At 44.1% G+C, this 20,973-nt stretch overlaps 1 protein-coding gene across 1 annotated transcript in view; it reads left to right on the forward strand.

Annotated features, from left to right (window-relative positions):
• The first annotated feature begins 18,932 nt into the window (after positions 1 to 18,932).
• INHBA (inhibin subunit beta A) overlaps positions 18,933 to 20,973 on the forward strand; it is a 23,065-nt gene continuing 21,024 nt past the window's right edge. Inside the window, exons 1-2 of the mRNA XM_044675376.1 lie at positions 18,933 to 19,132; positions 19,811 to 19,923. Coding sequence (XP_044531311.1) covers positions 18,933 to 19,132; positions 19,811 to 19,923 — 313 coding nt within the window. The remainder of the gene's footprint in view (positions 19,133 to 19,810; positions 19,924 to 20,973) is intronic.

Here is a 20,973-nt window from a genome sequence, read left to right on the forward strand (position 1 = left end):
TCCTCCTCCTCCTCCTCCTCCTCCTCCTCCTCCTCCTCCTCCTCCTCCTCCTCCTCCTCCTTCTCCTCCTGTACTTCCTTTACTCAGTTCAGGATCTTCAATCTACAATTTGGTTTTGCCTAAGCCCAAAGAGATTGAACAAATGCCTCTTTTTCCTTTCACAGATGCAAAGGCTAGACCCCTATGTGCAGCAACCAAGCTAGATTCATATTTGGTGTAAGAGTGAGACTGGGAGAAGAAATGTCCCCAAATTCCAGCCCAGTTGTGTGTGCCTCCCTCCTTTTCCTTGGGGTTGTGGGGGCCTAGAGCTATAGAAGGTGTCCTGTGCTGCCAGGTGCTACCTGCCACTGTATCCCTGGGCTTTGCTTCATGGTTTTTATTTGCTACTATAAAAGGTTCACTGGGTAAGGGGCAGAGAAGGAGGGAGTAGCACGTCTAAAATGAATGTGGTACAGGGGACAGCTGGGTAGCTCAGTGGAGTGAGAGTTAGACCTAGAGACAGGAGGTCCTAGGTTCAAACCTGGCCTCAGCCACTTCCCAGCTGTGTGACCCTGGGCAAGTCACTTGACCCCCATTGCCCACCCTTACCACTCTTCCACCTATGAGACAATACACCGAAGTACAAGGGTTTAAAAAAAATGAATGTGGTACAAGGAGAGCCTTCGATAGATCAGACAGGACCCCACTTTCCATGCAGCCTCTCCTGCCCCCCAATAGAGCCAGCCCTTCAAAAGTAACTTCCCATTTCCTTGCATTGGTCTCATATGTTCCCTTTCCCCTACATTGTCTCAGCCACTAGAATGGAAGCTTGTGAAGGCAGGAAAGAGACTGCTTCCCTTTTGCCCCTGAATCCCCAGAAGTGAACATGGTTCCTTTTACTTGGTAGGCATTTAATTAATATGTGTTCACTGATTTATTAGACAAAAACTCAGCAAAGCCAAATTTAAACACATCTCTGTGCGGAAATGAAAAGCACCTTAACAAGCAGCTACCTTTTTCTCCATCAGCCATTTGGGCCAGTACAATCTAAAAGGGTCATTTGTCAACAATGGCAATAACTAGGACATTGTCATTGGTGGCATCATCAGAAAATTCTCAAATATGACTTTGGGAAGTGCCACTTTTTTCAATTCAAAAGAGGGAGGTGTCCCTCTAGAAAATCTGCAGAACACAGTGCTGAGGAGCTAATTATGGATCAGAGCTTAGAAAGGATGTGGAGAAACTAGGGAGATTAGTGGCCAGCAAAGGTCAACAGAGACAGTCAAGGACTTTGAGTTCACTAGCTGAAGGAACTGAGGTATCTAGACTAGAGAAGAGAAAGTTCAGGGAAGACATGAGAGCAATCTAATGCTCAGAGTTCTTCCAAAGTGGAATAGGATCCACCTATGGGGATTTTGCTTTTGGGCCCCTTTTTACTTTTCTTCCAGGATGGATTATATTCTCCATCTCAGAAATTCTGTTTCCCGATATCTGATTTTCTAAGCTCTTATTATACATCGATTCCAGCTTAACATCTTCCAAGAGTCTTCCAAGGAGGTATTTGCCTTTAAGAGGACCCAAGATAACCAATACCTTAACTCTGAATGAGTTTTTAGGTGTGGGATTTCAGGGAGTGAGGGAAGAGGGCAGGAAATCTGACCCTTTCTATTCCTCTCCATCAAAGGTGCCTCCTATACCCATGCCTACTGCTGCTCCTCCTCTCTAGTGTCAGACAAAGCCTGGCCTGTCTGTGGCACGGCGAGCATAGCCAAGTCTAGTGAAGAGATTTGCTTCCTATAATTCCGTGGCCTTCTCTTGTCAGTACAAGTTTACAGAAACCCATGTGGGCATGGACACCAACCTGAGCCTGGCTTTCAGGAGAATTTGGTGATTGGCTCTTACTGGAAGGGGAAAAAATCATTTTGGTCAGTCAGCCCATTGGCATTGCCTCTCTTTCTGATTCCTCTCTGTGACGGTAGCATCAAATAACCACAAGCATCCAGGATATGAGCTTGGCTCTAGTGGTGCCACCATGCTGGCTCCCTCTCTTGCTGAACAGAATTGCAACATTTTTTTTATAAAAGGAAAAGTAAGGGGAAGAGATACATGAATGCATAGAGATCTACCCATGCACACACACACACACACACACACACACACACACACACACACACACACACTTACATGGACACATACAGGCTGAACCCTAGGAGTAAAAACAAGCCAAACATTTGGCCTGGACCACCTACCAGGATGGTCTTGGGAGGAGACTCAATTTTAAAGATTGAAAAAGTCAGGTAAGATATTAAGGGGGGAAAAAATCTTGATTTTGCCCCAAAGCCAGCAATAGCCAAAATGACTCTTAGGGGAAATATCTGGGACTCTCTTTAGAGAGGTGTATGAAGGAGTCTTTCCTATGCCACTTCTTCAGGGGACGGACGGGCAGCCAGGTGGTTATCCAAACACCGAATCGCCCTTCTTAGAGAAAAGAGTAGATACTAATTTGAGCTGAGTGAGCAGAAGGAGGCTGGAGGGAATCTCACAACCCCCAGAGACCTGTCAGTTATCAAGGACAAGGACTCTTCCTTTGGATCAAGGTCAAATCACAGAAAGGATGCCCATGACTACACACTGGAGTTTGGCAATACCACCATTCAGCACTATTCATTGATTATCATTGCTAAGAAGGTCCATGATACTAAACACACTGAATACCCAAACAGAGTTTCATTTATCTCATCACTCTTCAAAGAAAACCTTAGGCAGTCATCCATCTTACATACTATGGAGGAAACCAATATTCCCAAAACAAAGTGATATATTTCCATGAAAGAAATGAATCAAGTCCTTCGTGCCAGCCAGGTCCTATTCTAGGTTCTGGAATCTCAGACACACGACTAGAAAGGTCACAGCCTTCAGTTCGCTTACATTCTACTGGGGCAACAGACCTTAATATAACCAACACTAATAAGCCCTTGCTGGGTGCCAGGCACTGTGCTCAGCACCAGGGACAGCTATGAAAACTAAGCCCTCCCTGAGCTTTTGGAGATCATACTGATGGAGCGGTGGGTGATGCCCATTAGTCGAATGAGCATTTGCTTCACAGCCCTACCATATCCCTACCTACTCCTACCACGAGCTAGGCAACGTGGGATGTGCTGGAGCTATAAAGACAAATATATATAGTCCCTTCCTTCAGGGAGCTACAATCCTACTAGGAAGAAGACAAAGCAATTCATTATCTTTTTTTTTAGTTACTTTTTATTTTTATTTTTTCTCCATTGACATATTAATAATATAGTAAATCTAATGTTATAAATACACAATAAATTACAAGTATATTTGTCCAATAGAAACAAATCCTCATATTAGCTATGTGTCTGTCATTCAGTTTTGAAGAAAAAAATTAATATTTTAAAATACCTACTATGTATCGGGAACTATCCTCTGTCCTTTAATGGGACTATTTTCTATTTGTTCATAATCTACTCTGTTTCAGGAGGAAGAAGAGGAGATCCTGAGACTGGTATGGGCAGAACTTCTAGGCTTTGTGTTCAAGGGATGCATTGAATAGAAAATCCTCATCCTGTCCCAGAATTCACTACCTCATTTAGGTTGCCAAAAATGAATGGTCAGTCCCAAAGCTCCCTGACGTATCACATTGTCACCTAATGTTCCCTATTGTCTTTTTAGGGCCTCTACATCAGGAACCCACTCAAGTTTTCTCAAAATTTCAAGAAAAAGGGAATTTCCTAATACATCGCTGGGTTATCTCTTAAATTCAAACCAGGCTAGCATCCAAGAGACCTACCTTAGCCATATTCCCATAGGGGGCCATTTACAGGCCTCTAAGCAACCTAATCCTGAAAGGAGAGCCTTGCCTTCCCCATTCCAGAGAGGCTAGAACATTATTTCTCTAAGCTATGAACCTGTAGGCTTATTTATGCCCGAGGCCTTTTTGAAGGGTACCTGAACAGACCTGAGAGCCACGAGCACTCAGGAAACTGCTTGCATTCAGTCTGATACTGAGTTTTCAGAAAATATATATTTCCCCAGTCACTGTGTTTCTATGTTTGCAGCCTGGACATTTGTCAGAGAAGAGTGTCAAGGATGAAATGGTGAGGTATCTTTGGGAAAAGCTGAGACTTCAAGGGACATCGGAGCACTTTGGCACAGTGTAAGATGAATTCTCGATCTTAAAGTCAAGAGAGCTAAAATATAGGAATCAAGTGTGCTTCTCTATATTCAAATTGTGTGTGTGTGAGAGAGAGAGAGAGAGAGACAGAGACAGACAGACAGAGAGAGAGAGAGAGAGAGAGAGAGAGAGACAGAGACAGAGACAGAGACAGAGACAGAGAGAGAGAGAGAGAGAGAGAGAGAGAGACAGAGACAGAGACAGAGAGACAGAGACAGAGAGAGAGAGACAGAGACAGAGACAGAGAGAGAGAGAGAGAGAGAGAGACAGAGAGACAGAGAGACAGAGAGACAGAGAGACAGAGAGACAGAGAGATTCAAACTAGTAGCCAGGAGAACTGAATTACTGAAAAGTTTACCTTATGGAATGATTTCCAAATCAATGCACATTTGTTTCTTCCAAGTCCATCCAATAATGCTGACTGATGCAGTGTTGCCATGGAGATTCCTTCCCTCTCCCCCAAACTCCTTGAATAATGATCCAATAAAATAATGATGACTAGCTATTTATAACGCAACAATGTGGACAACTTCATAAGAATGGTCTTCTTCCCTCCTAATTTGCAGTCATTTGTTCTGAGATTTTTCTTAGTTTTTCATCCCCAGCTAGGTAGAAGAAATGGGGCAGAATTAGGGTAGAATCTAAACTTGTGATAACAGAATTAATGAAAAGTTGATATAATCTGTCAGTCAATCAATGTTACCTATAAATGGGCCGCTTATGGGGACTATTGACCGGAAGTTGATGATAGACTCCCCACGTTGTATTCCATTCTATACTCTACACTTTAGGAAGGGCTATGAGAAGCTAGAGAGTGTCCACAGAATGAACAGAATACTACGGGGGCCTGAGACCATGGCATATGAGGAGAGAAGACTCTATAGAGTCCTGGGAGCTGTCCTCCAGATATGTGAAGGGCTGTTCTATGGAAGAGAAATTAGATTTGTTTAGCTTCATGACCAATGGCAGAACTTTGAAGAACTGAGGGTGAGTTTCAAAGAGGAAAACAGATCGATGTTAGGAAAAATTGAATAAGACTAAAAGTTGCCCCAAAATGAGATGGACTGTTTTAAGGAGTAATGTGCTTCCTGGACCTAAAGGTTTTCAAGCAGAGGGTGGATGGGGACTCACTAGGTTTGTTCTAGATAGGATTCTTATTCAGGGATAGGTTGAACTGAATGACCTATGAAATCGTTTCTAATGCTGAGACTATTATGTGACTAATTCCAATTATAAGTGAGTTGAGAGAGATTTTCACAAAAGTTTCTATATTTATATTTATGAATAAGTTGCATTTGATAAAACAGCCTTAAATGTTAATGTTGTTCTTATTCAGTTGTTTCCGTTTTATCTGACTCATTGTGACTCCACTGGAGTAGTTGATCATTTCCTGCTCCAGCTCATTTTATAGATGAGGAAACTAAGGCAATCAGGGTTAAGTGACTTGCCCAAAGTCACCCAGCTAATAAGTGTGTGAGGCCAGATTTAAACTCGGGTCTTCCTGACTTAAGATCTGACACTCAAATATTAATATATGTTAGAAATAAGGTTATCAACACTGTAATGTATATGATCATTTAGTCAATAAATTATTTAGTACTGATTATGTTTCAGGCACTATGCTGAGTCTGGGGATAAAAAAGGAAAGCCATATATATAATGAGATTTTGGGACCTAACTGTTTGATTGCTTGGAGAAAGTGCCAGTCCGTGAGTTCTAGGGGCTCCCACCTATGGGGCCTTAGACTCTGAGCTCTAATTCCTGCTGCTGATCTGACCATCCCCAGACTCCGAGGATTATAGATTTCTGTTTGGAAGGGATCCTAGAAGTCATTTTGTCCAAATGCCAAGAAAAAGTGTCACAGAGCTAGGAAGTCTATGAGGTAGGATTTACCTTTAAGTCTTCTGCTTTATTAAGTGCTTACTATATATAGGATGTGGCAACCACCTCTGAGGACACAAGAATGACAAAAACATGGTTCTTGCCTTGGAGAAGTTCCCATTCTAATGCAAAGGCAGCAGTTAAACAACTGTGCACCTAACAGGACTAGAACTCAAAGGGAGCCATTAGAAATGGAAGCAAGGGCCCTGGACAGACCTTGGGCAGTCAGCAGGACTTGAGTTACATTTTAAAGGCATCCAGGGAAGCCAAGAGGCACAGTGAAAAGAGAGAATTCCAACCATGGATGCCAACCCAGTACCAAGATGAAGAGTCAGGGAATGAAGTATGTTCAGAGAAGAGCAAATAAGCCAGGGCAGTTGGATCATTGAGTGCATGGAGGGGACCAAAGTGTAAGAAGAATAAAGAGGAAGGAAACAGCCACTGTTGGGAAGGGATTGAAAAGCTATACAGTGGCTCATGGGGTTCAAAGCAGTGACACGATAAGAACTACATTTTGGCATCTGAGTGAGGCAAAGTGAGAAGAGACTTAAGACATGAATCAGTAGGCCCTTTCAGTGGACCCTTTTTTCTGGTCTGAAGTGACAAAGGCCTCTTCTATTGTTGCAATTATACCTGTGGAGAGAAGAGATGTATATGTGAGATGCGAATGTAGAAATGGTGAGATTTTTAGCAACAGATTGGATCTGGGTGGTGGTGGAGGCGAGTGAGAAGAAGAAGATGGGGAAGATCCCTAGGTTGTGAGCCAGGGGGACTAGGAGATGGTGGTGCCAATGATAGTAACAGGAAAGGTTAGCGGAGGGGAAAAATTGGGAGCAAAGATAATGAGTTCCTTTTTGAAAAAAGCTTAGTTTGAGATGCCTATGGGCCATACACTGAGTTTTCCCAAAACCCATTAGTAATGTGTGACTACAACCTGGTCGAGAGCCCAGTTCTTGATCTACAGATGTGGAAAGAATCTGCATAGAGAAGATTATTGAACCCTTGGTAGCTGATGGAAAATAATATGGAGCAGGAGTTCCCTAACAAATGTCTGAATTTGGAGAGAGAGAAAGAGAGAGAGAGAGAGAGAGAGAGAGAGAGAGAGAGAGAGAGAGAGAGAGAGACAGAGACAGACAGAGACAGACAGAGAGAGAGACAGAGAGAGAGAGGGAGAGAGAGAGAGAGAGAGAGAGAGAGAGAGAGAGAGAGAGAGAGAGATGATTGAATAGATAGATTGATCGATAACTGTATTTCAGTATAATTGATTTTTTTTGAGAATCCTATACATTTTACATAATTCAAATAATGAATCTGAAATGGGAATATATAGGCTTTACCAGACTACCAGAGGGATTCACAATACACCAAAAATTAAAGAAGTCCTTGTCTAGGGAAAGAAGAGAAGAAAGCCTGAAAAGATCACTGGGATTCCTGTGGTTAATGGGCATGACTAGGATAATGATCCAGCAAAGAATACTAAGAAGGAGCAAGCAGGCAGATAGAACAAGAGCAAGGAGAGAGCAATATTTCAAAAATGTAAAGACAAGAGAGCATCTAAGAGGAGAAGGAGATTGACAGTGTCAAAGGCTGATGAAAGTGAACATGGAAGTAGAGTATGTGTCAAAGATGGCAAAACCAAGGGTTTAACCATCCCAGTAAAGATATCTCTAATAGGATGGACAAGTAGGTCAGGAAAATTAAATAGATTGAGGAAATAAGAAGTAATGTAAGGTTTTTGAGAGACTATCAATAAGTATATTGAAGTTGCCTAATGTAGGAGTTTGGGAAGTCTCAGGAACAAAATTCATCGAGGAAGTTAGGATAGTTGTCCTAGATATCAATATATAACAACTACCAAAATCTGAAGAGAGTGATAAATATGAGTTAAAATAACATCTAACTATATATTCTAAAATAATGATAGATGCTCTTTTTGTGATGGCAAAGAACTGGAAACTGAAGGAATGTCCATCAGTTGGGGAATGACTGAACAAATCATGGTATATGATTATAATGGAATACTATTGCACCATTAAAAATGACAAATAAGATGATCACAAAAAATCCTGGAAAGACTTCTATGAAGTGATGCAAAGTGAAGTGAGCAGAACCAGGAGAATGATGTACATAGTGTAGTATACAGAATTGGGGGATATAGTTTTTCTAGCTTTGGTTGAGTTCCAAAATCAGTTGGGCTCTTAGAATCTTGAGGAGAGAGGCAGTTGACTGGATCTTCCGTGGAGGGAGGAAGTCAATGAGCGAGCTCTTAAATTATCTAGCTTCAATATTGAATATTGAATATTCCTTTCAATTCCCTTATCCCAATAGTTACAACAACAGTATATGATGATCAATTGTGAATGACTTAACAACTCCAAGAGACTCATGATGAAAAAGGATATCCACCATCATAGAAAGAACAGAGTCCAAATACGGATTGAAACATAGCATTCTTCATTCTATTTTTCTCCAGAAATCTCTCTGCTGTAAGCAATATGTGTTGTTTCATGACATGATGAACAGGGAAATGTGTATTATATGATAATATAGTACAACTTATATCATATTACTTGCCTTCTTGGGGAGGGGAAAAGGGAGAGAGGGAGGGGGGAAATGATACATATTCTTGGACACAGCTAAGGTAAGAATTCATCTCTTTTGGATAAGTATATTTATTAAAATTTTTATGTATTCATAACAAACCAGGTGAATTCCATTATTGTTAGGTTACATATAAAAATATAAGACATAAATGGAAACCCCCAAAAGTACATCTAAGGAGGAAAAGTTATGGAATGATAGTGGTAGAGGAAGAGCCTGAAAGTGGTAAGGAGAGCACAGAGTATTCTGTCTCCCCTACCATGATGAGAGGTGGTAAGGGGAGGCATATTAGTGAAAATGTAAACAGTTTTAGAAAATGAAAGCCAGAGAAGCTGCAGTCATCTGGAAGGAGCCAGGCAGTAGTGCCGCCCAGAAGATGGGGGAAAGAATCCTTACTAGGAAAGTAAGTTTGTTACCTATGGAGCAAATATTCTAGAAAGCACCCTGGAACGAGTGGGTAGATCTGGAGTAGGTTAAGGGTGGATTGTGGGGGATGGATGTAACGAAATAGACAGTAGGAACATGGTTTGCATAATGATATTCAAATGGGAGGATCACAGAATTAGAACATGATGGGGAGAGTATGATGTTGTGTTAATCATTGAGGAATGAGTCTAAGCAGAGTATCAGGAACTGGATGAGGATCTGTTGATGGAGACAGGTGGTCAGTCTCCTATTAAATGACCTCTCTTGAATTCCAACCTTGAATTTAATGGAGATGCTAAATCCTGTGAACCCTAAAAGGGCAGACTCACAGCAGGCAGGAGCAGGCAAAAGTATGGTCTGTATTAGTCCAGGCAGGAGATGGTAGTTGAGGCTGATCTGGACAGGAAGTGGTCTCTAAGACCCTGGAAGAGACACTAGGGGTCAAAGATAGAGGCAGAGACTGGTAGCCAGGATGCATATGGCTGGTGGGCAGATGGACATCATCACAGGGCTGAAAGGGAAGATTTTGGAGCAAATCTGCCAGCATCCCATTCACTAGGCGTGCTGCCTCTCTACTAAGCCTTGTCTTCATTGGACTTGAGGTTGCCTTTTATCCTACTCACTCCAGATACATTTCATGGTGTCGGACCTTAGTATGGTCTTCAGATCTCTGATTTTCTCATGCCACAGCACTGATGCAGGGCTTGGGAACCTGGGAAGGCCGTCCTTTCTGAGTGAAAGCCTTGACTTTCTTATCTAACACAACCAAGCTTGCAGGGCCCCTTTCTGACATCTCATTTGATCTCGGTACTCCGACATTAGTTTTGGAAGCCTGGGCCCTCCTGACTGAACAAAAGATGGCACGCATTCTCACCCTCAACCTTTGCCCCAGGTAGCCTTATTCTTACCCACAGCCCCTTGGGGCTTCAACACTGGTCATAAGTTGTCTTTTCTGCCACCTCCAGCTGCTGGTCCAAAGGATACTGCTGGTATAAAGGTCATGGTTCTAAGTGTAGGATGCTCACCAGCTTGAGGAAGGGAATCACAATAGAGAATGTGGACATGGCTTTGGAAACATAAAAACTGATGCCACCATGAGGCGATAGCATTAGAAACACAGGCTTAGTTCAACTGCTCTGGCTTTTAGGGGCCAGAGAGGCCACATCTATTTTTGCTTTTGAAATAGCGCAGCTGTGGGAGTCGGGTAGCCTAGCAGGAGACTAGCAGAAAGTAGCAGAACTGCAGAATGAAGACTGACTGCTCTCATGTTTTCCTAAAGTAGAAAAAGTCCCCAAACATGTCTCAAAGCTTGCCCATAGAAGAAGCAACCCTCCTTTCTCGCGTCTCTGTTTAATGCTCATTTAATTTTTGATGTGTGAAAATCAATTCTCTTATACCTTTTTATACCACTACAGTTTCTTGACATCCCCTCATTAACCCTTTCCTTACAAAAATAAAAACAGCAACTTAAAACTAATGGGTCCCATGACCCTGTCTGACACTCTGCAGCCAGCATCTCCCTCCAGAATGCCCCACCTCAATCCACAGAGAAGGGGAATAGAATCCATCCTTCATGCTCTGGCATTAAGGCCAGTCATTGCAATTGAACTGAGTTCAGCTGCATTTTGGGACGGCCAGCCATTACTTTCTTGTACGCACTGCAGTTTTGCTCCAGGTTTTGCTTGCTTCGCTCTGCATCAGCTCTTGCAACTCTCCTCCTATTGTTCTGAATCCCTCCTCTTCCTCACTGCTCTTGCTGCATTCTCTTCCATTACATTCCCAAACCACCATCTGTTGGCCATTCTCCTGTGGATAGACATCCACTTGGTTTCAAGCGTTTTGCTTCCTTTTGCTGCCAGGAAAGACGTCCTCTTCTGGATGTTTTGCCCACACAGAGACCTTCCTTTCTCTCTCTGATTTCCCTCCCTTCATCACCTCCTCCCCTCATCAAAGTATAAAGCTGGTGTTTCTACCAGGTCAATTGGATCATCTCCTTTCCAGTTGTCGCTGTGACTCCCTCCCCAGCCCTCGGGATTCTGGATGGAGAGGAGAGGATTCCACTCCTTGTTAATGGCATTTGTCAAATGGTGAGAGTTTCCTTTCACCCTCACTCCTAACAGCCTTCCCATCAGAAAAGGCAGACGCTGGACCCAGTCATGAAGTATTTGACGATCTCTGGAAAGAGGTTGTCAGTCAAATGCCCGGTGGCCCTGAATGGTGCCCACAAAGCTGAGGAAAGGGTCTCAATTAATATGCTTTGTCCTTTCCCCCCCATCAATAGAAAGTCATGAATTGGCCATATGGCTTCAATGTTGGGATTGGAAGAGGCTATTAGTAGATGCTATTCTTCATAAGACCTGTTGGGGGCAGCAGATCTCTTGGCATACTTCACTGACTAAAAGCCTTTCCCAGCGCCAGCTCTAAGCCTCTGTTTGGAGATGCCTGGATTCTATGGGGTCTCATGGGTGGGAGCTCTGCCATGGTCTGGCCCCAACCTCCCAGGTCAGGTTCAGAGGCTCCCAAGCCTGGCCAGTCTCCATTCGGCACTGGTGGCGTTCTCACAGCTCAGCTCCTCTCAAAGCTGCCCCAAAGACAAATGGGATCCTTCTAATTACTGATTTCTGCATCTGCCGAGTGGGTGTCATCATTATCCAAATATTAGCAAGTCCCAACCTTCTCGCTGAGGCCCGCAGAGCTGCGCCATGCTCTCTCTCATGCAAGCATCCACACCTAAATAAACATGCTTTTCTGAGGCCCCTCGTCAGCCTCGGGAGGAGATTGTAAAGGGAGGGATGAGCAAAGCCAGCTATAAAAGGATCTGGCCTCCATGCTCCAAGTGCAAGTTTATGAGGTTGATCGGCCTGAAGATGAGATACTTTATTCCTGAAGCCTCCAGAAATTCCAGGGTCACACCTTCCTCCTCTGTCTGGACCAGATGATGTGGCCATAATTAGGGGTTCCAGGTGCCACTCAATTGGAGCAGGAGGTTTTCATCCAAAATGTCCTCCAGTGTAACTCAGGAGAAGGAGGCTAAGACCTCCAATGGGCACCCTTTGGCACTCAAGCTGTTTCTGTGTGTGTTTCTCTTGGTTTCTCCTTCTCACTCTGTCTCTGTCTCTCTGCCTTTATCTCTGTCTCTGGGTGATTCTTTCTGTCTGTTTGTCTCTGCCTCCCTGTCTCCATCTCTCTGTTGCAATCTGTCTGTCTTTGTCTCTGCATTTTTCTTTCTCTGTATCTCTCTCTCACACACAGACACACACACGTAAGCCACACTCCTTTTAATTTCCCAAGATTCTTGCTAAAGAGTAGGTTGTAAAATGGGAACACGGAGTGGTTGGAGAGCTCCTTCCTCCCCTTTCATGCCTAAGCCCTACAACCAATCCATGGCAGAATCAGATAAAGTAAGAGATTTCCCCCTCTTGTAGCTAGAGTTAACTTTAGGATTTGCGAAGGATTTTACAAATATCACCTCCATTTACAAATACACCCTGTGAGTGTAGTAAGTGCTAGTATTATATGCGATTTTTAGATAAGGAAATTGAGATGAAGGGACTTAGACCACTTCTCACAGCTAATACACACCTGAGACAAGAGTTGAACTCTAATCTTCTTGCTCCAAGTCAGCTCTAAATTCAAAATACTATATCCCCATGATGGGGAACCTATGGCACATGTGCCATAGATGGCATGCAAAGATCTCTCTTTGGGCACGTGCCCTGCCTTCTCCCTCACCTCCCAGTTAGTTACTAGAAAGGCAGAGGGACTTGAGTGGTGCTGCTCCCTTCCCCCTCTCCATCATGCCTGATGACATTTTTTCACATCACCCACCTCTACCTAGCAGCCCAATGGGAGCACTGTCTCCCTCCTCTGTGTGGGGTAATGGGAGGGTGCTCCCAACAGTTGGTGGGGAGATGGGGCACAGCATGAGATCTCTAAAAGGTTTGCCATCACAGCTATAATCCTTTATCCTGCCCTCACCAGTGATTCTCACTGGGTCAGTCCCATCCCTTCCTAGGGAGAGTCAAGCATGGTTCTAGGAAATCCCAAGGGAAATATAAACTCTTTAGACAGTGGTTGTTTTTTGCATATTTATTTATTTATTTATTTATTAATAATAAGCTTCTCACTTAAAAGAAAGCCTCTCTAATCTGGCTTCTACTTGCCTTTCCAGACCTCCTTTTCGTAGCCTTCTTTTATCTCTTTTCTATTCTAGTCACTCTGTCAGCCAGTCCTCCCGGGCCAGTTGTTCCCTTCTCTGCTTTTATAAATCAAGTCAACAGCCAAGCATTTTTTATAATGTTCTCACTGGATGCCAAGCCCTGGGCCTGGCCTTGAGGTTGCAAAGAAAAGTACAAAACAGCTCCTCCCTTCAAGGACCCTACCTCCTCCTGCTGTGTGTATCATTGTATGGTCAATATGTGCAAAATAGAAATGGTTCATTGGGGAAATCACAGAGGTACCAGCTGTTGGGAGATTTGTAAAGTTTTCACGTGTGGCTGCTGTTGTTCAGTCTTTTCAGTTGTGTCTGACTCTGTGACCCCCGTTTGACGTTTTCTTGGAAAAATACTGGAGTGTTTTGCCATTTCCTTCTCCAGCTTATTTTACAGATGAGGAAACTGAGGCAAACAAGGTTAAGTGACTTGCCCAAGGTCACATATCTAGTGTGTGTTTAAACTCAGGTCTTACTAGGATTGATCTCTGCATTCTATCTACTGCTCTATCTGGTTGCCTGGAATTTTTATGTATGCAGCAGTGATTGAGCCCAGATTGGAAGGAAAGATGCCAAGCCTTTGCATAGAATGCCCTTCTTAGAATCCCTAGCCCCCTGTTAGGCACTTGTTTATCAGCCCCTCCCAGAAGTGTTCTTGTGTTTTTCCTCCTCAAACCAAGCTCTACAAATGTTGCCTTTACTTATCAAGGCATAATCGAACAAATATCCTTTAGGGCAGCTGGGCCTGGGCTGTTGTTCCTTTTGTTATCTTCCTATCCCCAACACCCTGGGAGGAGTAGAGAAGATTTGGGATCCAGCCCTACAGGACTAAGGCATAACCTGACCTCTGATGCTCACTGCCTGATCCCTTCACTCACCATGCCAAGTCCCTTCTACTCCCTTGGCCCCAGGTTTTAATTTGGCCAAATGTGGGGGTTGAGCCTGATGGCCACTGAGATCCCTTGTAGCTCTTATTAGTGATTGAATTGGTTATTTCTAACATGTAGAAGATGCTAAGTCAATGGTGTTGGAATGGAATCATTTAGGAATAGCCAGTAGAGGTCATAATAGAGTAATCTGGCCCCTTTGGACCACGGATGTAGTAGGTAAGACCATGTCCAGATTACGAGGCCATGTTCCATTGGACCCCCCCATGGTGTCCAAATGTTTGACAGATGCTAGCTCTTCTGTGGCTGAGGAGCAAGGATGAGTGAAAAGAAAGGGGGAAAAAGGATGGATTGGGGGAGACCATCTTCCTTGGGCACACAAGTTTGGTGTGATCCAGCCCTACCTTTGAAAGGGAGACTTCCAAGATGAGTTTGCAACTCTAGGGTGGGTGTTGGAGCTGATTGCTCAGATGGGGAAAGCATGACCTGGGGTGGTTTTCATATGTCACTTGAGAAATGCTCCAAGCAAGCTCTCCTTTCTGATGATGTCATCCACTTCCACTTCCTTCAGTCCTATGATTAATAAAGGGGGATTATGAGAGTCACTGCCTCTTAGTGGGCCATGATGACATCAGCAACAGCTGAGCAAACTGGCTGGCTTTACTTGGTGTGTGTGTGTGTGTGTGTGTGTGTGTGTGTGTGTGTGTGTGTGTGTGTGTGTTCGATGACTAATCACGAGGTAAAAGAAATCCAAGAAAACAAAAGTCCCTTGAAACTAGAAGAACCTTTTGGGTGAACCCTTCTCAGTAGAGCCACCATCTTAATTCTTCCCAATTCACAGAACACGGTTGCTTGACTTGGCTTGATACAATGCTGATATTTTTCCTCCTGCTCATTAAGAGGTGACTGGTTATGTCTGCTCTCTCACCAGTCTTTGGGATCAAGATTTGTCAGAGAATGACTTGTCCTTCCTTAGTCATTGCTTCTTCACCTTTTCAGGAACCCTTAGGATATCTTTTTAAGTGATTCCATGATTCTGAATCCCATCAAAAACAAAGTTCCCTCCCCCATTGTGGTTGAGTGTAGACATTAGAGACATAGAGAAATGGCCCTATAACTATTTCATCATATTTTTCTCTTCTACCAAAGGATACAAACTTCCAGAAAGTAGGCCTACTAGTTTGCCATAGCCAGCTTGACCTTTCAAAATTAGAAGCAAGCACCTGGAAACATTGACAAATGGAGATACAAGGTTGTGGAGAAAGGCTTTCCAGAGTCAATCCTATTAATTATCCTGGTGAGGGAAAGCACTAGACAGTCTTAGCTGTCCTTCTAAGGTGCCCAACAGGAAGAGGTTGGTTCCTTTGGTTTTTTTCCTATCCCTCCCACATCTGGACAGGAGGCAATGAGGTTGTCTGCTATGATAATAATACACGAAGGCAGGGGACCACCTCTAACCAAGGAAAGCTTTTTCTTGCATTACCACCCAGAAAGTCTCCATTTAGAAGAGATCACTGGGCTCTCCAGGAGCTGGAAAAGCATAAACAAAAGCCTCCCTTAGAACCTTAGGTCTCCAGATGGAAGGGACTAGGAATACCCTTTGCTCCAAATCTCTCTTTCTAGACTAGGTACTAGAAATCCAGAAAGCTGAATTACCTGCCCCAAGGTTACATTAGTAGTTAATGACAAAGCTGGGATTTCAACCCTGATCCTCAGAGGACAGATCCTGAGCTCTGTCCGTTGTTCTGCACTTCCTTGTTATAGCTGTAGATTCTGACTCACCAAACTCTGAAAGCTTTGATATAAATTGGCTGAATCTGAGCCTCCCTCCCTCCTGTTAAACCTGACTTTTTCCTACTGAAAGGATAACTTACAGAATCTCTGAAAGAATGTGTTTCTTTAAGTGTACTAGAAAATGACTCTATCCAGGGGAAAAATAGAGGCATTTCTTGATTCATTTGGGAATCAGCTCAGGCATTTGGCTCCCAAGGAGGCCTTTTACCTTTGGTTTTGGAGTGATTCAATTCTTAGTGGAGATGAGAAAGGAGATTCATGTCTCAGTTTTCTCACCCCCTCATCATGTCTCAGTTTTCTCTCATCCTCCCCTTCACCTCCTCTCTTCCCACCACCCCCCACTAAGCTTTTCATCTTTAAGCAATTCCTAGTCATTGTGGTACTTTCTGAATGATCAAAGCCATCTGAGTAATGCAAGAGATTAACCTTGGGAAAGGTGACCCTGCCTTCCTGGAGAACACTCGTTCAAACATCAGGGAGTCTCTTTATGGCAGATCCCATAATTCTCTGTGGCCCATGCAGGCAGCTGATGCTTGAACTTCTGGGTTGATAGCAAGACTTATATCTGTGCCTCCAAAAAAAAGGAGGGCAACGGGATTAGAGAGGCCACTGAGGGAGGACCTGGGCTACCTCCTAGTATTGGAAGCAGGAACCATAGTTTACAGAATATTATCTTGCCTGTAACCATCTCTAAGAGGAATCAAAGGTTGCTTTTTTTCCCCTCTCTATGCTTTCTGTCTCTGTCTCTGTCTCTGTGTGTCTCTCTCTCTGCCTCTCTGTCTCTGTCTCTGTCTCTGCCTCTCTTTGTCTCTCTCAAAAAAAACATCACACCATAGTTTCAGGATTTGCTTTGAAAAGAGGAAAGACAGTCATCTCAGTCTCACTCCAGAGTATCTTAGGCCTCGGCTACCTTGGAAGAGAGGCAATCTGACATAGTGGCTAAAAGGCTGGACTTGAAAGTCAGAATGACCTGTCTCAGATACTTACTAGCTCAGTGACCTTGGACAAATCACTTTGTTTTTTTCATCCTCGGTTTCCCCATATGTAAAAGGAGTAGGATGGTGATAACCGTATTCACTCCCTAGCCACAGATAAGAAAATCAGTAGGCATATTTTACTGCCTTTCAAGCATTTTGTAAACAACAGTTTTTATCAGTTGCTAAATGGGTCAATGGAAATATAGCATAGATACCAGTAAGAGAAAGGAGGGGCTCTCCTCGGTTATCTTGAGTGCAGTACTCTAACTTAGAGTACTTGACCTGTAATTACTCACATTTCCCTGCCATCTGGATGTTTTATTTTGGCAGTCTAACTCTAGAAAAGGTCTGTATGGAAAAGATCATTGATTATGGAGTTAGGTGGATCTGGGTTCAAATCTGGCTTCTAAGATTTGGAACAAGTCATTTAATTTCCCTAGATTTCAGTTCTCTCCTTGTGAAATAAGGGAGTCAAACTAGATAGTCTCTGATAGGCTTCCATTTCTAAATCTCTGATCTTGTCATTTTTCCAATTTTAAATCTGTTGTCCTAATTTGCAGTAGGGAGGGAGGAAGGGAGGGGTCGAGAGACAGAGACAGAGACAGAGACAGAGACAGAGACAGAGACAGAGACAGAGACAGAGACAGAGACAGAGACAGAGACAGAGAGAAGTTGTAAGTCTGGCCTTGGTGGCATCATTTTCACCATTTAGGGGCAAGCCATTTGGGGGATACCCTTCGCTCTACCTTGGCATCTCTGCTCTGAGCCTCTCCAATGGATCATTCACTGATTTCAGCTTCCCAGTTGAAAACATGAAATGCTGCTCACTTTCTAAGCACCAGCACACTCCCTAACCCTGAGCCGGAAGGTTCTGAAGGGCTGGAGTGGCATAGCTAACTGGCAGGTTTGACAATTATATATCTAAGTAAATGGCTTGATGAGACCCTTAATCATCGTCTCCTGCAATATCTCTTCAACTCATGCCATCAGACATTCTACACTTCTTCATATTTCAGGCTGGCTCTTTGAAGATGCACCAACCCTGCAATGGCCAGGAAGGAGGTTTTGCTACCCGAGACCCTAGAATAATATATCAGATGCAGAGAATAGCGCGAGTCCTTTTCATTTTCCTCCTGGTCATGTTTCATATTCAGTTTCTGAGATGAGATAAATCAGAAATGAAGCTTTGGTGGAGCAGCTGGGTGGCTCAGTAGATTGAGAGCCAGGCCTAGAGACAGGAGGTCCTGGATTCAGATCTGACCTCAGATACTTCCTGGCTATGTGACCCTGGGCAAGTTCCTTAACCCCTATTGCCTATCCTTTACCCCTCTTCTGCCTTGGAACCAATTATTGATTCTAAGATGGAAGATGAGAGTTTAAAAAAAAAAAAAGAAAGAAGAAATGAAGCTTTGGGGGAAACATAGTTTTCATAGGAAAGAACTAAAATCCATGTTGACTTGTCAGCAGAATCCTGTCTCTTTGGAATCCTCGTGGTCTCGTGTAGCCTTGACTCTGGATCTGAGGACATTTCCTATGTTCTCTGCTTTGAAAGAGTTCATGTTTTCCAGTCTTTTCTGTTTGAACAAAGCAGAAAAAATGATAGCTCTGAAGTCAGGGGACGTGAGTTTGAATACTGCCTCTTTTCCTTTGCTGTCTATATGCCTTTGAGCAAGTCACTTGACCTAAGTTTCCTCTTCTGGGAAATGGAGGAATCCAACTTGATGTCCTCTGTGGTTCCTTCCAGCTGGAGAGTTAGGATCCAGTGATGCTCCTTCTCTTCCATCCTGTCTCTTTCCCACCTTCCCCCTCCAAAATAAAATCTCATGTTGTGCTCATAGTTCCTGGACTTGGAAGGAAGGATCCATGTTACAGAAAGGAAGGGTGAACATTTCACCTGAGGGAGGAGTGTGCGGGCAGCATTCTTTATTCCCAATCTCTGCCAGTTTTGTAAGCTGTCCAGAGTAAACACGGGTGTAAAAAGAATGTTCAGTAGCTGTGACAAGACAAAAGGCAAAACAGAAAATAACCCACCCCCACCCCCCAAGGAAGCTCTTGTCCTTAAAAGAACTCTGCTTTTTGACAGCTCCCTAATTGAGATGGAAAAACTGATCTCCGAAGCCAATGCCACCTGCCTGGGCATTAGTGAGAGACCAGTAGGAGGCAGCAAGGCAGAACCTAATTGGTAAATGTCTATTTAACTAGAAACCTGTGGCTTCCAAATATAAGGCCCTGGCATAGCTCTCTGCCCTTGTATACCTGAAGGAAAGTGGGTAGAGACCCCCCTGGTTCAATGCCAATGCCTTTGCTGGCCAAGTTGCCCCTGAGATGGGTTTGCTAGGGGCTCCCCTCCCTTCCAGGAATGGGGATTCATTTGCACGTTCACTCTCTGGATGGGTGCAGATTGCCCAGATTTTTCAGAAATCGTGAACTCTTCTCAGACAAGCAATGTGAGGACATTAGGCCTCTGAGCTGAGCCAGTTCCTGGGAGGGGAACAGTGAGCCTTTCCAAATCCAAGATCCAGTGGAAAAACAGGGTCTTCCTGCCAGCCCAGCTACAGGTTGGGCCCAATGACCATCTGTTCTGGTGGCAACGCCTAGCACCAAGGCTAGGTCCGGTACCCTTAGGTCTAATATCCAAGTGACAATGGCTGAATGGGGGGGGGGGGCTCCTCAACTCTCCTTCATTCTGGAACTGATGAAAGATGGAGAAAGAGGAGGAGGAGGAGGAGGAAGGAGAAAAAGAAAAGGAGAAAAAGGAGATGGAGAGCTGTGCTCTGCAGCAGTCCTAGGGTCCTGCCTTGTGTGAAAAGGGGAAAAATGGAGACCCCTTTTTGCAAATGGTTGCTCACTATTCCCCCAGGAACATTCTGCCCCAGAGCCCAGGGAGGCTTGGGAGCTCCAAGCTCAGTTGGCTGCTCTGGCCCTTTAATGAGCAGCGTGCTCCCAGTGAACCACCAGCAGGTGTTGCTCAAGGTACAGAGCTTCAACAAGCAGGCAGAGAAAGAGACACAGAGAGAGGAGGAGGAGGCAGGAAAGGAGGGAAGGAGGAAGGGAGGGGACAGGCAAGCAGGCAGGAAGGTATGTAGGGAGGGAGTCAGGAAGGGTGGCTGGCTGGCTGGCTGGCTGGCTGGCTGGCTGGCTGGCTGAGGAGCCAATGGAATGAATGGACCTGCCTTGGGGGAAGAGGAGGGTGAAAAGGAGGAGGGGGAGGAGAGAAGGGAGTAGGCAAGGAAGTGATAGCAGCAGCTTAGCTGCAGAAGCCAAAGATCAGGCTGCCTGAAAGGAGGGGGAATTAAGGGACCTGGGCATTGGATACTGCCCAGCCCGTGCTCGGGAACACTGAAGGTTTGGGGATCTTAACCCTGTTATGTCGGTTTAATCCTAAATACCCATTCTATGGATAGTGTCATTGAGGAGAGAGACAGAGAGGGAGGGAGGGAGGAAGGGAGGGAACTCCATGGTTTAAAGAAATAAAAAAGTCACCTTGATTGGACTAAAAGAAGTGGACAGGGAAGACCCCATGAAGATCTTTCCCAGGAAGGAATACATTGCTACTGATTTTGAACACTGAAAGTGTTCCATGCTCTTTGAGATTAATTGAGAAAAGCAATAAGCACAATAGCTAGAGAGCTAGCCTCTGATCCGGGCTAGACCTTCTTTTAGCCCTGCCTCTAAGAGTCATGGTCTGCGTAACTCCATGCCAGTAACTTAACTCACTTAACTCTTTGAGACAAATAAGTGCTTTGGTGGGTAAGAGCATAGGGCCTGGAGTCAGGAAGATCTGAATTCAGATCCAGCCTGGGACACTTAACACTTGGATGACCCTGGGTAAATCAGTCAACTCTGCCCCAGTTTCCTTATTTATAAATTGAGGATAATAATAGCACCAACCTTCCAGAGTTGACTCAGATAAGATATCAATTGAATAGCCCTTTTTAAATCTCAAAGCCCTAAAAAAAATGTTAGTGATAAGTATCTCCTCTGTTCCCAAGACAAATTCTCTATGGAGAAAAAGAAAGAAAG

Source organism: Gracilinanus agilis, chromosome 1, assembly GCF_016433145.1.
Source record: "Gracilinanus agilis isolate LMUSP501 chromosome 1, AgileGrace, whole genome shotgun sequence".
Classification (NCBI taxonomy): domain Eukaryota; kingdom Metazoa; phylum Chordata; class Mammalia; order Didelphimorphia; family Didelphidae; genus Gracilinanus; species Gracilinanus agilis.